Here is a 19054-nt window from a genome sequence, read left to right on the forward strand (position 1 = left end):
AGAAGATTCAAACAGAAGAGAAATTGTGCAATATGGAAAAGCTGGAAGAGACGGGAAGCAACAAATTTCTTTTTTTTTTTCATGAGCAGCTTTTGGACTGAATGAGAACACTGGATATGATTGTTGTGCTGTGAGATGATGGGTAGTTCTTGTGCTTGATAAATGCCATCATTCTTCAGCAGAATAGAACACACACTGTCCAGCAACTTTTCCACTACAGTGAAGTCTACACCCAAGTCTCCTGTTTCTAAACACCATGGAAGGAGTTAAGAGTGTTTTTTGTTTGATTTCAGTCTCTGATAAACCATATTTAACTCTCTTATGCGTTTGCCCATGCTTTTTATATTCCTTAGAAAAGGAAACTGCTACAACATGTGTCAGGTGAAGAATCTTATAACAAAACCTCCCCACTAGAGGGAAATGAAGGGCCAAGGTGGATCCCGGTCAGAGGTGGATTTATTTCTGAGCACTCAGCAGCTACAGTTCCTTTCTATTGATCCTAGTCACTACAGATGGGCGGATCAATCCAGATATCGATAATATTGATACCAATGTTGGTAATGATACCTAATGATACCAGTGTAAAGTTTGATACTCTATTTCTTTTCTCCTGCATGCACTGACTGCGATTTTATAAAAGTGGCGACCTGACTGTATCTGCTCTCTCTGCTTTCTTAACTCTCTACCTCAAAAAAAAAAAAAAAAAAAAAAAAAAAAGATTTCGTTTTTATTTCTTTTTAAGTGATAATTTTTCACTTTGTCTAAGAAAAAACAAAAGTGCACTAAAGGAAAAAATGTTCCCTAATTTTTAAAATGTTTCAATAAACAGCTCTACTTGGATTTAAAAAAAAAAAATTAATAACATTTTTTTGTTGTTGTTATAATTCTTTACATTTTATTCTTAAAAAAAATAGTGATTTTTTTTTTTACTTCATTTTTTTTTTTTTAAGAAAAAAATTCCTCACATAACAATATTTCGGTAAATTTTGTTTTGTCATTGATGTATTTTTTCTGAACATAAATGTTTATCATGACACTATGGTAGTTTGTATTCACCATTAAACTTTGCCCAAATTCTGTCCTAGGTTTTAACATCATAATCAAAAGAAAAAAATCACAAAATCACCTTAAGATCAGCAGTTTGATGATACATCAACCTTAAATATTAAAAAGTATCAGTATAGGTATCAGAACTGGTATATCGGCGACACTGGCCCTGTATTTCCTTGGTATCGGATCAATACCAAAATTTCCAGTATCACAAGTGAGGGATACTTTTTTAAGGTTATGATTCAAAATGAGCGTTATAATTCATCTGGTGAGAAAAAAGTTGTATAAAGTTTCATTGTCCATCATTTCTAACAGTTCCCGGATAAAACTGTCGTATTTAAGTATTTTATTTTCAGAAAGTGACAGCTGGTAAAGATAGCACAAAAAACAAACTGTGATTAGTTCATTTTCTTTTTTAAATGCAGTGTAAGCAAGCTTCAACTTTTGGAAATTCAGAAATCAGGAATAGGCCTGTGTTTTTTATAACTGCTACAGTGTCTTCACATTGCTCTCGAGTGATTGTATTAAAATATTCAAAAGTTTGGTTTATTTGAAGTAGGGGTGTATGGGTATTACTTGTCTATAGTAGGCTTCTGACCACAGGAGATTCAGGTATGTTAGGCCTCTTTGTTGAAAAACTGTCAGAAAACTGGAGCAGGAATCAGACTATCAACATCTAGGTGGGGTCAGTTTTACCAGAAAAGCACAGAAAACTTCTGTTTGTTGACTTTCTTCAGTTTTCAGTAGTCAGCCTGGAGAACAATAAAGGCTGAACAGAAATCTTCAGTGCTCTCTATTTTTGCAAAGTGACCCATCTCATTGTCCTTGTGTAACCACTGGACAATTTTTGGCATTTGTTGCCTAAAAGAACCTCAAACTGAGATGCACAAATACCAGAATTTGCTCCATAACAGCGAACCACGCAAAACTCAAGTTGACTAGCCCCTCTTAGACCCGATTAGCTGATCAGCAGCTACAGATAGAGGAGCATGAATCCTCTGTGATGCCTGTGTGAGTATAATGCAGCTTAGTGATAGCAACTGAAAACTTTCTTAATCTAACTTTTGCAAAATAATCTGAACTGTGAGGCAGATCTGACCCTGTCTGCAGGAGCTGATAGCCTCTTTGATTGTTCGACCACTCAACACAGTGGTCAATCTGACCAGAATCCTCTGTGGTTAATGCACTTACTGTTAGCATGTACCTCACACAACCCCACTCCACTGAAACAAAACCATCAGTGAATTATTGGTGGTTTCTTAGTGTTTCTTGGAACAATGCACTTAACTCCCACAATTTCTTCTCATTTTTCTTTTGTCTTCATAATTTTTTATTAAATATTCCATCTGATCAATAATGCTAAGATTTTGTGATAAGTTCTCCTCACTTGCACTGATAAAGTGTATTAGATGTGTTGGGCTGATGAGTACAGAGAACTTTGTTCAGTGTCTGATGCTCAGACACTGGGCTGATGGGCTGAAAAATTCATAGCATGACTAGAAAGTATAGTTTTGCCCTAAGTGCTGAAACTTGGCATGTATTAAATTCAACATTTTCTGACACTTATGGCGTGATTTGGTTTTCAACCAATTGATGTTTTCACGGTTGTTGCTGTGGCAGGACGTTCGGACTTTGGGTCATCTTCAAGCCTCTCCCTACCCCTCTTCAATTCAGCTGCCCATTTATTTTACAACTGATAAAGCTGGAGCATCTTCCTCTTATGTAGCAACCATGTCAGTGTGAATGTCCTTGGGGGTTAACCCCTCTTTCTTCTCTATGCCAAATTGTACCAAATGTTATCCATATTCACAAAATGTCTGGTTCTACTTGTCAAACAGTCCTTAAATACTATATCAGAGTCAGTTAATCTGAAGAAGAAAAAACATGCTGAAAGTGTCAGAAAATGTGAAATATAATACATACCAAGTTTCATCACGATGGCACAACTCCTTCCTATTCAGACTACAAAATTTTCAGCCCTCCCATATAACTACACTGATGAAATAGTCGAGCTCTACAATTATGGTTTGACTTAAGGATACTCCAGAAAAACACAAATTACATATGTTGCATAAAACAAGATACTCTGAATAATGTCGTAAAGACAAATAAAATTTACTTCAAGAACATGTTTAACAATACAGGTTTTGACACAAAGCGTGTCAGGGCAGCAAACTGTTCCATATAGCAACTAATGAAAATAATCTGACTGTCGTGATGACTTTTTTTGTGAAATTTTTTATGTTTGAGGTGAAAAATCTGGCAGCACATGAGTAAACACACCTGTGTATTGCTCTTTGACCTCCTCACCTTCAACTCTTAAGGTGTGCCGTCACTCTTCAAAGCTGGCTTACCTCTCCTGACGTGACTACCAGGCTTCTGAAACTGATATTCTCTCTGCTTACTGAACTATGAAGTTCACACGCCACCTGTCAGTCACCTGCCTGAGCTGATCATACACCGAGGATGAGCGCTTTTGGAGATGACGCATGAATGAGATCGGATCTCATACATGCAAAATCTAAGGTGGCAGTTTAAAGTCTTTAATGATGAACTTTGATTGAATAATGCAGTTGAGGACTGTGAAAAAATATGGATCTTTGAAGCGATCTGATTTATTTTTTATAATAACACTAAAAACAATCAGGGAAATGAAAAATAAAATCTGACTGCAGTGGATCTCCTAGGGATATTCTCATGTGATGCACCACAACATCTGTTAGCCATCTCCACTGAGGTTAAATCACAGGCCAAACAGTTAAAGGTCAAAGGTCAAAGTGAATGTTCCCTGCTTTACACGAACAGTAAATCCACAGAAAGGCAGAAATGTGTGCACATTTATAAACTGCAGCCCACATCGAGGGGGTCTAAATACACCGTCTACTCTTGATAAGTTCATATCTGCCACCTTTGAACTGCCATCACTTCCAGTTTAGCAACACAGGCTTCCAGTAAGCTTATTAGTAGTTCATTAAAAGGTAATGTTTGGGTAGTCCTGACCTCTTAAATCCCTCTTCAGCTTGATCTTAATCATTAGCATCGTGTAGACAGGAGCATATCAGACAGAGTAAAGCTGCAGGTGGCCACAGGGAAACCCCATTTAAAAATCTTTGTGCTAAAGGTGTTAATCCTTGACTTTGGATCTCTGCTTTTTAACTGGATTTTTAATTTACTACTTTCCTTTTGTGGTTGTGTGATGTTATTTTTAAGACTTTTAAATTTGCTATAAAATGTACACAAACATGATTGGAAAATATTCTTTATTGACATTTTCATAACTCACACATGATGCTATTGCACATATAGCTGTGTTTTTTTAGCTACACATGTTTGATAAAGTCACATTTCTTTACAAAGCTAGTATCCCAGAGAAGCAGCATTCTGTTGAAATTACAGAGTGAAACAAATCTGTTCCTCTATATGTACATAAAATATGTTGTTTCACACTGCACCCACCTACTGCACAGTTTCCTTGTGACACCTTTAAAGCGACATGCACTCTGCACACTCTGACTTATGGGCGGAAGTATTTTTACTTTATGTAAGCAGGGGACTTAAAAAAAGAAAGCCTGAAGGCTCCAGGGGCTTATAACCAAATCCAATTCAGACAAATCTTCTTACATCTCTCACCCAGTTCGCCAGAGACATATGTTTCAAATCAACGCTTTGCAGTTGGAGGAAAAAGAACTGGTAATTTTGTTAATTATGTAATTCTTCTCATTGCATTTGTTAACTCATAGCCCCAAATTATTCAGATTTAAAAGCCTTGGTTGTATCTTTTTGCAGCCTTATAACTCTAATCATAAAATGTCCAAAAGAAAGGTGAGCTAAATATCCTTAGATTATTTTCTGTAAAAATATTTATAGTAAAATACACATTTATATATAGAGTCCTTAATAAATTCCTGAGGTATATACAAGCATAATTGAAATTTAATGAACCAATAGTTATAGGACTGGTGCAGATTTGATTCTTGTTACAGAGGATAGATTTACTAACATAGCATATAAAAATAAGTTTGGTATTTTGCACATTTGAATTTCCTCATCAAGCTCATGCACTTCCACACACCACACAAATACACACCCAGGCAGCCACTCATAAATCCTCCAACAGTCCATGAAGTCTAGCAGACAACACATGTCTTTGATTTTCCCCCTTGATCTGCCAAAGGAAAAAAAAAGACAAGATCAGAGATAATTATGACGATGTAAACACAAAATGAGAATTTAAAGATGTGTGCTTACCTTGCTCATCTCCACCTTCCAGCCTCTTCTTCTCATCTTCAATAGCCTTCATCTTGGCCTCGTGGACATCTGCCAGAGCTCTCCACTCTCCCCTGTTTGTGTTCAGTCCCTCAAACATGGGGGTGATCTCTGTGTGGAGGCGGGAGAACTCCTGGAAACACATGGCAAACACACTCACGTGTTAAAGCTTGGATGGAAAAATGATGTGGTTTCTTTTAATCCAAAATGAGTAGACGCTGGTGTTTGCTTACCTTGTACACAAAGGAGCAGACAAAATCAATGAACCCACACTGCATCTTGGGCAGCTCATCAGCGTGATTTCTGTCCATCATCGGCTAAAGGAGAAGAGAAAGGAGCAGATCATGAGTTTCATCAGGACTTTTTGTCACCCTGTGGCATGTAGGTGAAAAACCAAGATCCAGACTGAATCTTACAATAGGCTGCTGATCGAGCACCGTCCTCTCCAGGTCTCCTTGCTCCCAGAATTCTGCTGCAACCATAAGAGCGACCTGGGAAACATCAAACCAACGATGAGAACAAACAACTCATCACTACCATCACGTAACGGTCCTAAAGACGGGTTCATACTTTGCTCTGGACTTCCCACGGCTTTGTGATGGCGGACAGATCGCAGGCTGTCATCATCATTGCCCTGTAAAACACGATACATCACTTATAAATGTTTTGATCACACGCAACAATCAGGATACAAAGATGGATTAAAATTCAATATTTACATGATAATCTCCTTCCTGGTTGGGTTGTTGGAGACGTGGTTTATCTTCTCTTTCTCATCTGGGATTCCCTCCAAGGTTTCCACTATTTTTTGGAACATCGTTCTTTTTCTGCAAGATGAGAAATCAGTCAGATCATTTCAACCTTTTCCTTAGTCTTTGATAAAGCATGAGTTTAAGCAAACCTTGTAGTTTACTCTCAAAGAACAAAACTTCGGACTCACTTGAAGTAGAGGGCGAGATCAGTGGCGATAATGCAAACTTCAAAGAGATGCTGCACCGTCTCAAACTGACGCTTCTGGAGGTTTTGGAAGATGTTCAGGTTCTGTGAACAACAGCAGAGCAGTGATGTTAAGCAGCAGCTAAAACTTTGCAAATGCACATCTATTTCAGACAACTATTCTCAAACTTGTATGGAAAAGTTTGTGTACAAAGACCCACCTCATTCTCCATCAGCGTCTTACTGTACTCAAGATGGTGGCGCTCCATGACTGAGGAGCTGTGCAGTTTAGCCAGTGGAGATAAACTCCTAAAAAAGCAGTCAAGGAAAAGAACAAAAAGGTTAAATGTACAGTTTCTAAACATAAATGTGACCAGAGCAAAGGCCAATTAGCAAATGTACTTTGTCTGGTAGAGATTGTTGGTGCCTCTGTGGTCGATATCGTGGCAGAATCCAGCAGCCACCATGGCAAAGGCCTCGAGGTCAGAGTAATACTTCTTCAGTTTACCCGTCTGTGGAGGGAATAGAGACAATCCTGTGTTACGATGAACAGGAAAGAAAGTGGTATAATCAGATGATCAGTGTGAGAGACTCACAAGCAGCAGGGTGAACATGGTTTGTCCAACGTTGAAGCCGTGCCTCCAGTTGTGGTAGGTGATGTCACGGTATCCCCGGCGGACTGTGTACATCCATCGTGTCAAGACCTGTGAAATGGGTTTTTGGAATATCAGGTGAAAATATCCTTCTCCTAAAGCCCACCATGCACTGAGTGACAGTCAGTGAAGTGTTTCTCTCTTTACCTCAGCTGGGACTTTGAACTTCTCCACCACCCCGAGCTCGAAGAAGCAGCGGATCCCACACTTGATGAGCTCAAACTCTGACAGGGGGAAGTCACTGAAGCGGAATTCGTGCAGCTCCACGTTCTTGGCCTCGGGGATCGTAGTTCTCTGCACGGTGGAAACAAACAGTCAAACAGTCAGCATGTATTTACAAACCAGTTCATGAGACGTAATGAAGTCTACAAGCAGCAGCGCTTACCAGCAGTTTGTACATCTCCTTCTGGTCACAGTCTTCTGGTGCAGAGCCAAACTTGTCCTGAGTGTTCTGTAGGGAAACGATGAAGGAAAAGAGACTTTGATTTAATCTATGTCATGTCTCTTTTGATAGACATCAGTGCGTTTGAGGCTGAGCAGAGGCTCACCAGGATGGTCTGCACGTCACTGAGTGTGGCCATGGTCTGGTACATGAGCATCTCCTGGGCGACATCTTTCCTCCACTCTGTCCTGTTCAGTTTGTCGTATGTGTCGCTGCACAGAGTCGACCAGCCGAGGAACTGGGTCAGAGCCTGGTGACATGGAGAATTTAAGTCAGTTTTACAATTTACTTCAGACTATTAACAGAGATTAAACTGAACAATAGCCTCCAAAAATGTGAATAATCATTTAAATAGCATAACAACATGTGTCGAGACATTTTTCCTACTTCTGTGATTTGTTCGTCGCTCTCATCAAACGGTTTGCCATCTTTTCTATTATAGAAAGTGGCAACACCAACAATTTCTTCCTTCTTGTTGACAATGGGGAGGGAGAGGACATTTTTAATCTTCCATCCAGTCTCATCCACTGCTTCTTTCTGTCAAAAGAATCAAATGAAACGTTCAGATCGTTCTTTGTTGGATTTTTCTGTTGTATAAACAAAAACACGAATGCAGCTGGAGATTCCTAGTTGATAAAAAAGCTTCACCTGGAACTGGAAGTACTCGTCCCCTGGAGCATTCATCATGTTGCAGATCTGAAAAAGATGATTTGTGTTTGCAAGGAGATCAGCAGATTTGTGAGACAAATGATGGAATGACAAAGGGCAAACTTACGAATCCATTCTCAGCCACATAAGACGGGAGTCCGCTGACCAGAGCCCAGTGATCGGCAGGAGGGCCTCTGTGAGTAAAAAGAGTTGGTCACCATTATGACAGCAAACTTTTAAAATCTGCAAATAAAGCTTTATGATTAGGCCAGATACTGGTGTCACATTGAAAGTACTTACGGGATAACTTTAATCTCCTCTTTGTCCTCCAGCAAGTAGTCAATAATCTTGTAGAAGTTGATTTCCTAAAAGTTTCAAACATGGAGGAGTATTTTTGTAACTTTTAATTCAAAATATTTGCAATTTATTTTTTGAGAATGATGTTGCAAAGCAAACTCAGCATTGGACTTACTCTGCCATCAGGTGTCTTGGGGCCTTTGTATGGCTCCTGTTCTCCCAGTTTGATCGCCCATTCATCAAAGAACTCCTGCAGAGGAAAACACGAGATTCACATTACAGCGCTGACTCACTCAGTCCATGAAGCTTCAGATGTCTGCAGGTGACATCTTCCAGTCTTTCACTCACCTTCTCTTTGGTCATGTCCAGGAGCCCCACAGAGTATCTCTCACACTTTATGTACGCCCTCACTGTGTACAAAGCTTTGTGGAACTGTCTCTCAATGTCCGTCAACTCTTCAAAAACTTTGCTGGCAGACCACAGCATCACCTGAAGAAATGAAAAAATTCTGGTCATGGCTCATGAAGGAGTTCGCGAAAAAATACAAATTTATGACTCTGAGTGCTCACCTGGCTTCTCCTTGACTCCACATCCCACATGTAAGCAGTGTGGGCTTGGAGAGTGACCACATTAGCAAAGCTCACATATTTATTGAAGAGCTGCAATGAAATAAAGAATCAGGATTATCTAAGAGTCAGATTCACATCTTCTTCATTCACAGCAGATTAAAGATTCTTTCTCTTTAATAGTTAAAAAAAAAAGCCTAGAGAGAAAAATATGCTTGTCTGGGGCTCTCCCCCATTTAAAGGATTAAAAGCTGAGCTGTCATAACTGTGACCCAAAGCACCAAGACAAGCCTCTAAATATACAGGTCAGTGACAGGAAGCCGAGGGGCTAAAATTGGCAGTTTTTCCTCACTAGTTCAGATAAGGAAGTGACCCTTTCGCAGGATTATTTGTCTGTATACTACATACTACTACAGTCTGCAAAACTGAGGCTGCAGAGCACTTATAGTTAGTGTAGATTAGTATAGCCACTCACCTCCTGGTCAGTCTTTGAAAATGAATCTGCACCTTGTTTGTTGAGCGCCATGATGACGCCGATGGGTTCCTTTTCGTACATGATGGGTGAAGTGAGCATGCATTTGGTGGTGTATTTGGTCTGTTTATCCACAAAGTCGCTGAAGTGGGAATCCTGACAAAACAGGAAAAGGATTAAAAGTTGACATTTGATAATCTCAGATGAAATTTTGTCTTCTTTAATGCTCAAGATAATTGAATTACTGAGAATACAGATTGTCTGCAGAGAAATTCATTACATCTATCCAGAGATAATACATTTAGGCCTACTAAATTAATTTAAACTGCAGCTTTCATAAGCAATGTAGCATGTTTAAGCATGTTTTCCAATCTTTGTCCAATTTTAAAGTAGTAATCTCTATAATTAGCTCACCTTCTTCACATCAGCGATATTCTGAGGTTTCTTAGAGTGAGCCGTCCAACCAACAATCCCCATGTCAGTTGGAAAAACAATCTCTACATTTGGGTTCACAAAATTTTTCTCATACGGAGAATTGTGTGTCACATCAAAGAGGACAGTGGACAGCTCAGGTGTCCCGTTACGAGCCCTGTAGACAAAGTAGCTGACCCGATCAGCCTGGATCAGCAGAGCAATCCTCTGGAGAACTTTATGCAGAGCTTTCTCCATCGGGCTGGTGGTCTGTAGCTCTTTCAAGAGCTCAAAGATGAACTCGGCCTCCTGAATAGTGGACACTTCCTTGTAGGAGGTCGGTTCTTTCACCTGGACCTGGTTGTTGAAGGCAGAAGTGATGACATCTGCTTTGATTTTCTTCTCATAGTACTCCTTTGCAAACTGTGGGTTGTTGTCAAGGAACTTCTCTACTGTGTCTTTGTCCGCCATGGTGAAGTAAAGATGATAGGTCCTGTTTGAAGCTGCAAAAAGATGCTCCTTTACAGCAGGTCAGAGGAAGAGCAGCACAGTGAAAGCAAAACAGACTCTAGTAAGACATTTCCAAAACTCCTCTATGACAGGATGGAAGCTGCAGGTGCAACCCTCTCCTCAGTAACAGAAGGTAGAGAGTGGCTTACTGGGTAAGGGGATCCCAGGGGGAACTAATAACTGTGACGCAAGAGTCATAAAGCCCCTGAGCTTTCTTAACTGCAAATCCAAGCACTTGTCATTTCAGAGAAGTGAATCCTATTACAGGTGATGATAGCTGAGTTATGGCACCTGCAGTATGACCTGCACCTTAGAAGGAGGAGGTCAGAAGTGAAATCATTTCTAAGGTTTCCTTTAAATAAGTATAAAAACACAAACATCAACAGTTTCTTTTCCTCTCCTATGCTGAATAAACCTCAGGATGTGTTTTTAAGCCGTAAATGATAAAAAAAAAGTAAAGTAAAGTGTAGTAGTGGGATCACTTTTGGTATGATTTCAGGAGGATAAGGATAATACCATAACTACAATACCCAGCAGAGGTCAGGTCAGACACTGGCCACTCGATAAAAGCTCTGTTTAAGTGTCTTACAGTGTCTGAGAAGCTTTGTATGAGAGAAAGTGATTAATGTGATGATACAGTGACACCTGGTGAGCTGAAACAACTGTGATACATCTGGTCCATTACAATCATGTAACACAAGTCAACATTGCTGGATCAATTTAGCTTTAACCCTCATCTTGTGAAGCTCTGGATGTAAAGGTTTTGTTGGATAGCAGCTACAGGATTAAGGGGATTGGTGACCACTGATTGGAGTTTAATTAACTTTGTTGTCAAGCAAACTGTGATTGGCTCATGTAATTTGGTTGTAAGAAATGCACTTCAACACAAGTTAGCAAAAAGAAAGATAACAAGGCATACAAAAAGACACTTTAAACAAAAACCTACATTAATGGATGATAAAGAAAAACAATTTTGCATTTATTACCCTAGAAATCTTTGGATTTTAACCTATAAGCTAAAGTGATTTAAAATAAAAATTTAAAGTTTATTTGACATCTTGACATGGTTTGCTTTGGTTGTTTTGGCTCAACATTTATCATTAGCTCTTTAGGTTAACTTCACTGTTTGCAGAAAACACTGACGACAAGAGGCAAATATTTGCTGACGTGCTCACAGAGTATCCGTTTAAGTTTTTTAAAAGTAATGCCAGAAGAGGACCATAACTCTTATCAGAAATGAGACCATGGGCTAATTAGCTTCACTTATGTAGAAGCTAAAATATATTTTGCCTGTTTCTTTTACTTAGTAGCACAGATGATGACATCACTTTGATGATGTCACTGCTTTGACGCCATACATGGGTGTGGTTCTTCTTTTTTTTACTTATTGTGTGTGGTGGCAGGAATTAGAACAAAGGCAGAGCAGAACCTCAGAGTATGGAGCTCAGATATTTTTGTTGACCGTCATTTTCATCTTTTTCACCTTAGTTTTGCCATCATCACTTTTCAGCTTTCATCCAGTATTATTTACATATTATTATAGTATTATTATAGTATAGTATTATTTATATATTATTGCTAGGTGTTGCCCTGTTGGCTATGGCTGCCTTTTGCAGCAGCTCTGTCTTCTTTGTCTGTTTCTTGTAATTTTTTTCGTCTCTTTTTTGTAATCTTTCTATTTGGAGTGGATCATTACTTTGTATGGTTCATTGTCGGTCACGGACACCAGACTTTTTGTGGCTTCAGTGATATTGTTACTACTTTTTTTTCCTGTGTTTGTCTGGAGATACTATATGTTACCATGGCTGTATTGTTTACATGTAAACTCAGCTGTTAGCAGCATGTAGCATGTCATTGCTAACTGGTGTAAGGCCTGATGTCTTCCCACAGGGTGAGGAGAGGGAGGTGAGGATGACGTGCTGGGTCTCAGGCGTGAGCTAAGAAGTGGCGACATCGACCTGTCCTTCCATCCATCGTTATTGGGAATGTAAGATCTATCTCCAATAAGATGGACGAGCTAGCTGTGCTAACCCAGCAACAGAGGGAATACCAGAGGGCAGAGTAGCATCATGCTATTCACAGACATGGCTAACGGAGCTGACATCGGACACTGGCGCCGTATTGGGGGATCTTCGCCTGCTGTGGGCAGACCGGAGACGGAGATGGAGCATGACTGAGGAGGCTCGGTCCTGGACCCTGTGGAGGTGGAGGCTGGCTGAACTGGGGGATGATGGACAGGCTGTCATCGTCTATTTTCTTGCAGACCTTTTTGCGCTTTCTATACACTTTCTTACTTTTGTTTTCTTGATTGCTGCTGAGACTTCAATTTTGTTGTACTTGTTACAATGACAATAAAGTTATATTCCACACTATTCTATTCTATTCTCCTTTTTTAGCCTGAACTACGTGTTAGCACGTTTTGGATTGTTGGACCTTCTGAACCATAAACTCTTTAACCCCTTGATGCCTGTTGTCGCAAATTTGCGACATATACGCTGTCAGGTCTTCATGCAGCTAAATGACCTTTGTATCTTCTTATTACCTATTGATTCATATTCTACACATACCAAAGATCCTACCAGATCCACTATGTCACAATATATTGGTAATGGGTTGACCTTCTCATGTCTATATAATTTAACTTTTTTTTTTTTTTTAAGTCTTAAAACCCATTTTTATTTTTTGGCTTTTAACCCAGCTTGAGACTCTGCTCATATTTTACTGTTTTATGGTTTGTTTTAGTTGTTAATAATTGTTTCATTAAAAAAAAAAAAAATTAGAACACTGTGGCGATTTATTTTACTGCGTGCAACTTTGTTTGAATGATTTATTTGTTTTATTTACTTATTTATTCCTGCACTGCTTTGATGTGCAGCACTCTGTTTTAGCTGAGATTGTTTTAAAGTGCTTTATAAATAAAGTTGAGTTGAGTTGAGCTAACTTAGTTATAACTATTGTGTGTACTATACTCAAATTTAAAATCTCAACTTAACATCTGTAAGAATGCAAAAACACATAAAACAATCTATTTTTATATTTGTTAATTCAGGGAATTAGGGGTGAAACTCATCACTGAACCTTTGTTGAATCTTTAGACGCGTCACACAAAGGAAGAGCTTCACTTCGCAGCTAAACTTCTGTAAGACAGCCACAACAACTTAAATGTACCTTTTTTTGGCAAGTGTTTTTACAGATATAATTTTTTTAAATTATAAACTGTAACACTCTGCAGTAAATGGCCACAGTGGTATTTGCGTAAAGCTAGAATCCCTGCCATTACACAAATACTCATCTCTCAGACCTGCTCAGAGAAATCAGCCTCCATCACACTCATGAGCCAACTGAAGCGGTAGAGGCCAGAGGAGAAAAGGCCCAGACAAAGACAGTGATGTTCACAGTCCAGAGCCTGCCAGCTGCTTCACACTTATGGAGGCCAGGGTAGTGATGGAGACGATGAACAAACAGAGGGATGAACTGCATATTGGCGACAAACAAGTTTGGGGTCAAGAGAGTTATGTGGCTGTTAGTCTTTGTTCCCAGGTTACCAAGGCTGCAAGTCCTGAAACAGCTACTACTGAGATGAGGAGGACAACGGGGTTAGAAAAGTCAAAAATAAAAGCTTTTTTTTGTTGTTTTCACGCTGTTGTAATTAACACTTCATTTCAAGCTTTCATATTTCACATTTATAACACTTAAACACATGTAGTAACTTGTATATACATGCTTTGGGATTAAGTTGGGAAGTTAAAATCTTTTAGTGATGGAATTTTTCAACTTTTGTGTGGTACTGTGAACATTGTAAATAAGTTAAATGTGATCTCATTAGCTTGAGACTGTATTATTGACATAGCAAATTAAATTCTTAAGTATGAGATCAGTAACTGTCCTGGAAAATAGTTTTTTTATTCAAACCAAAAGAAAAAAAACAAAACCAAAACAGATCTTTACAGACCAATGTTAATTCCATCAAGGAGAAGACTCCTGCCAGAAACGAATGTTTGGATATGTGCCATGTTTACCACATCTTCATCTTGCTGAAATTGTCGATACTCTACATCTATCTATCTATCTATCTATCTATCTATCTATCTATCTATCTATCTATCTATCTATCTATCTATCTATCTATCTATCTATCTATCTATCTATCTATCTATCTATCTATCTATCTACAAGCACATGAATGACTGAGAGCAGCACAAAGAAACTGAAACTCAAGTGTCAGTCTCATCACCCAAGTATTGATCAGTACTGGTCCCAACGTTGGCATCAATTTATCAGTTTTATGAGTGGATCGAAGAGCCGCACACTGAAAGGCAAAGAGCCACATGTGGCTCACGAGCCGCAGGTTGGCCACCCCTGCGTTAGAAAAATAACTTTCAGAAAGACACATATTCGTAAGTGACTGAACCATATTAGCATCATTTTCCTAAGCTGGCAGCCTCGGTTAGCTCTTGGTGTCAGGTTATCTTTCAGAGCTCTCAGCCACTGCCAGATCCCACACTCTCCATATAGTTTGTTAGCAATACTAATCCAATTCTTTAAATAGAACAGGAAAAGGATTAACTGACACAAGCTGTTTTGAGCTATTCATCTGGTTTGGACAGTACTGCCTGCAGTCAGTGAGCTGCAGTTTCATAATCAAAACAAATATCTCATAAATGTATGTAACGATCAGCTCAGGCAAGGAGTCTTTTATTATATTGAAATATTGGGTTTTTGATTGAACAAAGTGTGACTGTATTGTGTTGCTTGACCTATCTGGCAGAGTAAACCAGTATTTTAGCTATTACCAAAGTTCATAGGTATATTTATTCACAGGAACACAACCTTTTGCTAAAAACTTAGCTTTTATTGATATACTATTTAACAGAATGCACAGAGGACAAGATTATTTCTCCTCATCTCTCAGTTGTGACAAAGTTCTAGGTGGTAAAGATCTCTGTGCTCTTCAGTAGGATATTGGGTCGGTCAGAGGGAACACTCCAGGCAGCTTTCGTCTGTAGACAGCAGACTATTGTTGGCGGATGATTGAAGGCCATCTTCAGAGAGTGGGGATGTTGGGAATGCAGCTCCATAGGCGCCACAATCCTGCTGTTCCTTCGAATGCAAAATGAGTCATCAGTTGTTTGTCAACTCTGGGTTTTTGAAGGAGTTTTTGCAAAAACAAAATAAAAAAGTAAACTGACAGTTAAATATTAAAAATCAATAAAATCGTACTTTAATCATCAGGACTTTAACATATTTTTCTGATGTGTTGGGGAAGACATTTTGGTTATTTAGGATTACTTTAAGCAAATTTAAACAGCAGACATGACGCCAGTGGACAGTCAAAGTCAGAAACTAGCTTGTGAACATGGTTGAAAATTAAGCATTAATGACCAGAATATTAGTCTGGACAGAACTAGAGCCCCTTTGCACATGATATACTATATGCTAATGTTACTTTGAGTTTGGTAACTGCCCTATCATTGCTCTTAATGAGTAAATTTCCCCCATAAAATACAACTAATGTAGCTTTAAAGAAAATCACTAATGAAGTTCTGAAAAACTTATCTCTTGCACTATTCGTGCTCACCTTTGAAGGGTGCTGGCCTCTGGAGTTTGACTGCTTCTTCAGTAATTTCACAATTTTCTTCTTTAGATATAAACAATCCTGCCTCGAATCTTCAAGATCCTCAGAAATAATCCTAACCTAGAAAATTGAAAAAAATAAAAATAAAAATCTAACAATAATTATAATAATACAGAGAGTTTAATTTGGTATTCTAAAAGTGTATGTCATACCTGTCGCTCCAAATCTGCAATCTTCTGCTGGTTTGCTTTGTGAGTGTCTATAAAAACACTTTCCAGAATGTCCTCCTAGGAAAATACATATTTTTTTAAATTTTCACTTTATATCTGAATCATTTCTGTTTTCCTACTATCAAGTGATAAACATACCTGCTCTACGTCAGCTGACTTGCCCTTCTCTTCATCCAATCTGCGGCGCAGCTCCTCTGCTCTTTCCTGTTCCTCTTCATCTGAACAACTTTGAACATCGATTTCACCTTCTCTGATTGTCTTCAAAGCCTGTTGCTGCTGCCTGTACTCTTCCAGCTCTTCCTCTCTTTCCTTGAAGCTAAACATCAACATGCTCATCATAAAGTTCACCATGAATCCTAACTCTTCCAAACTCAAAGCACTGAACTGTTTTTCAAGCAGAAAACCAACTTGTTTTGAATCCTTATCAGTTCTTGGCTGGTCTCGCCAAAGTAACACCTGAGCACCTCCAGCTCGTTGTTGGCTTCCCGTAAGAGTGATGTATAGAGCTCTTGCATCTGGATTATTTCAGCTTTTTCTGCATTAAGGAGAGCACAAAATAAAAATAACAAACTTAAAAAAGAGGAAAGTACAAATTTGAACAAACAACCATATAGCATATAAAACCATGTACATGCACAGTTTGGTATTCGTGAATTTTCTCCAGTGCAGATTCTGTGTTAGTGTGCTTCTACAGGGCAATCTTGATATCTTAAAAATCTTGTTGTGACAGTCTGCTGCCCCTTGATGCCCTAGTGGTGAATGCTCACTGCCCACTGTCTCTGCGGCTTACCATCTGAATGGTCTTCATTGTGTTGCTGCAAGCAGGCCTGACTGGCTTCGTTCAGCTGCTTCTCCAGCCATAACATTCTGGCCAGAATTGCCCTCACATAGGCCTCTCTCAGCTGGTCATACTCCAGCCACTGCTTGTTCTTCTCCAAGGCCTCGGGGTACACAGTAAAAGAATGAGAAGCACATAGCAGAAGAAGACAGAAACAGTTGAGCCAGTGGGATGGCTCCAAAGCAAAATCACTCAGTGAAACATGTTTATTGTACAAAGCCAAACATCCTCATTAGAAACAAATGCACAAACAGTGTGGAAAGAAGTCAAAACAAGAGGAAACACATGACGTTGCCTGAAAAACACATACGTCTTTGAGGTTATTTTGCAGTGTTCTTATGTCGTCAGTCAAGGCCTGGTCATCTGAAGTGGAACTCTGCAAGACAACAGATACATATACGAAACACCCTTAAATATACTATCTGTGAATAAACCTTTACCTTAAATACTTGAGAGAAGTTTTATATTTCAAAATATGTCTTGTATATATTAAAACATCAACTCTTTACTCTTCATGAGCTATTGTATTTAATGTTGAAAGAAGTGTGGCACTGTGGAGCAGCGCTCTCTTGTAAAGAAAGGAGGCTTGAAAACAAATGCTTCCATCTAGTGGTGAAATGGTGGTGTAGCAGATCTAATGCAAAGGCTGGTGGCTGGATTTCAATTTTAGGATGCAATGCATGCTGACTCACTGTCAGTCATTCATAGAATGTGTAACAACCATGCTTTCCTATGATGTTTTGTTTGCATTGTAGGTTACCACTCTGAATTCAAGTGCTGTAAGGTGGAGAAACTTAAAATATTCTAGATTATTAATTTTCTATAAAGTTTGAGGTACCTTATTCTTTGCAAACTTGTCCCCGAGCTGCTGACACCTGGCTGGGAGGCTCACAAGCTTGTTCTTGAGTTCCTCAATCTCTGAGTAATTGGGTGTGATTCTCCGTATCCTACTCACTCCATCCATCTGATTGTCTTCTGCTTCACACAGCTGCTCTGTTGGCAAGGCATTCTTGTTTTTAGCCTCCAGCTGCTGACTACCCTCCAGCCTCAGTGTTTCAATAGTGAGAAAGCTCTGCAAAAAGACATTGAAGAAGTGTGATTCATGTAGACTATCAATATTTGTGACTGACAACGAAGAAACTTTGCTGTAAGTACATCTGGTAAAAAATTGATAAATCTCACCTCAAGCAGTTCGTTGAGTGTTGAACAATGATGAACCAGCATCTTCAGAAAGTCATTTTCCTTGCTCAGCCTGCAGACAGCCACCTTTGTGATGTGTTTCTTTTGGTGAGAAGCTTTAGAGGCCATCTTAATAACCTGTTATACTGAGAGATATACACAAAAATCACACCCTGTGAAATTGACAAAATTATACAATTCAAAGTAAAACATAACTACAGAGAGTATTTTCAAATACACCCTAAAATACTGTTTAGCAACAGCAATTGAATCTAGAAGACACCATTGCCAAATTTTTAACAGAGAGTGAAATGGAGATTAAGAGGACTAGTAATGTTTGTCTCATCATAACATTTGAACGGAAAACAAAATTAAATCTGTAAGAACAAATTTTATTTAATTTTTTTCCCGTAGCTAAAGCGATATTGACTATTAGCAGCTGCCCTCTCCTGCTTTAAAACTATGGCGGAAATCTGTGTATGTGTTAAAGTGAAATTAATAATAAAAGATAACGCTGCAAAAGTTAGCTTCGTTAACAGGGTAAGCTTACCGGCTAGCTGAGGTTTGATAAAGAAAACATTTGCTAGCTTGGAGCCCCTGGCAGACGTCACCGGTGTTTCAGTGTAAAGTGTGACCCTGTTAAATGACGACTGTTAGCAGGCACTTAATGACACAATTGGCCGAAGTTCGCCAGTTAAAATGGTCACACTTAACTCCAGAACACTGGTCGCTCTGTAACGGTCGTGATCGTGTCAGAACTCGGTGGAGATTGACTCCGTGGTGTAGTCTCGTTTCTGACAACCAACCACGGAATAACTAGACATTTTATGGTGCTTACAGTTTGTATTCAGAGTTTAAAAACGGTAACTGATTCAAATAAATGGGATGCTAAGCCGTACGCTGCTTCCGTACGCAAAATGCGTGCGCTTCGTGATGATGTAGACCGTAAAGAGGTGGTGCTTTCGAGAAAAACACCTGCCC

General features: G+C 39.1%; 2 protein-coding genes across 4 annotated transcripts; both read right to left on the reverse strand.

Moving 5' to 3' along the window:
- Window positions 1-5115: 5115 nt before the first annotated feature.
- LOC141795195 (cone cGMP-specific 3',5'-cyclic phosphodiesterase subunit alpha'-like) lies at window positions 5116-10212 on the reverse strand. Its single transcript, XM_074676001.1, has 22 exons — window positions 9745-10212; window positions 9334-9486; window positions 8862-8951; window positions 8641-8781; window positions 8468-8542; window positions 8296-8360; window positions 8123-8189; window positions 7996-8043; window positions 7735-7884; window positions 7454-7597; window positions 7291-7356; window positions 7053-7199; window positions 6849-6956; window positions 6655-6764; window positions 6474-6561; window positions 6257-6357; window positions 6036-6143; window positions 5887-5950; window positions 5733-5807; window positions 5550-5633; window positions 5299-5449; window positions 5116-5215 (listed from the first exon to the last, which is right to left on the reverse strand). Exons 1-22 carry the CDS (start codon window positions 10210-10212, stop codon window positions 5178-5180), a joined length of 2541 nt encoding a protein of 846 aa, XP_074532102.1. The 3' UTR covers window positions 5116-5177.
- A 4973-nt stretch (window positions 10213-15185) lies between these two features.
- LOC141795470 (centrosomal protein of 55 kDa-like) lies at window positions 15186-18776 on the reverse strand. Of its 3 annotated transcripts, none has more exons than XM_074676361.1 (10): window positions 18624-18776; window positions 18077-18219; window positions 17733-17966; window positions 17205-17270; window positions 16847-16997; window positions 16465-16591; window positions 16195-16372; window positions 16039-16110; window positions 15830-15946; window positions 15186-15351 (listed from the first exon to the last, which is right to left on the reverse strand). In XM_074676361.1, the coding sequence occupies exons 2-10, from the start codon at window positions 18200-18202 to the stop codon at window positions 15223-15225; spliced, it is 1200 nt and encodes a 399-aa protein (XP_074532462.1). In that variant the 5' UTR covers window positions 18203-18219; window positions 18624-18776; the 3' UTR covers window positions 15186-15222. The 3 variants fall into 3 exon arrangements, with proteins under 3 accessions (XP_074532462.1, XP_074532463.1, XP_074532461.1); XM_074676362.1 differs by having other exon boundaries at window positions 15186-15345; window positions 16039-16113; XM_074676360.1 differs by having other exon boundaries at window positions 16039-16113.
- Window positions 18777-19054: the final 278 nt, after the last annotated feature.

The sequence above is a fragment of the Halichoeres trimaculatus genome, unplaced genomic scaffold, assembly GCF_033239565.1.
Source record: "Halichoeres trimaculatus isolate MK-OKI-2021-1 unplaced genomic scaffold, fHalTri1.1 fHalTri1_scaffold_8, whole genome shotgun sequence".
Classification (NCBI taxonomy): Eukaryota; Metazoa; Chordata; class Actinopteri; order Labriformes; family Labridae; genus Halichoeres; species Halichoeres trimaculatus.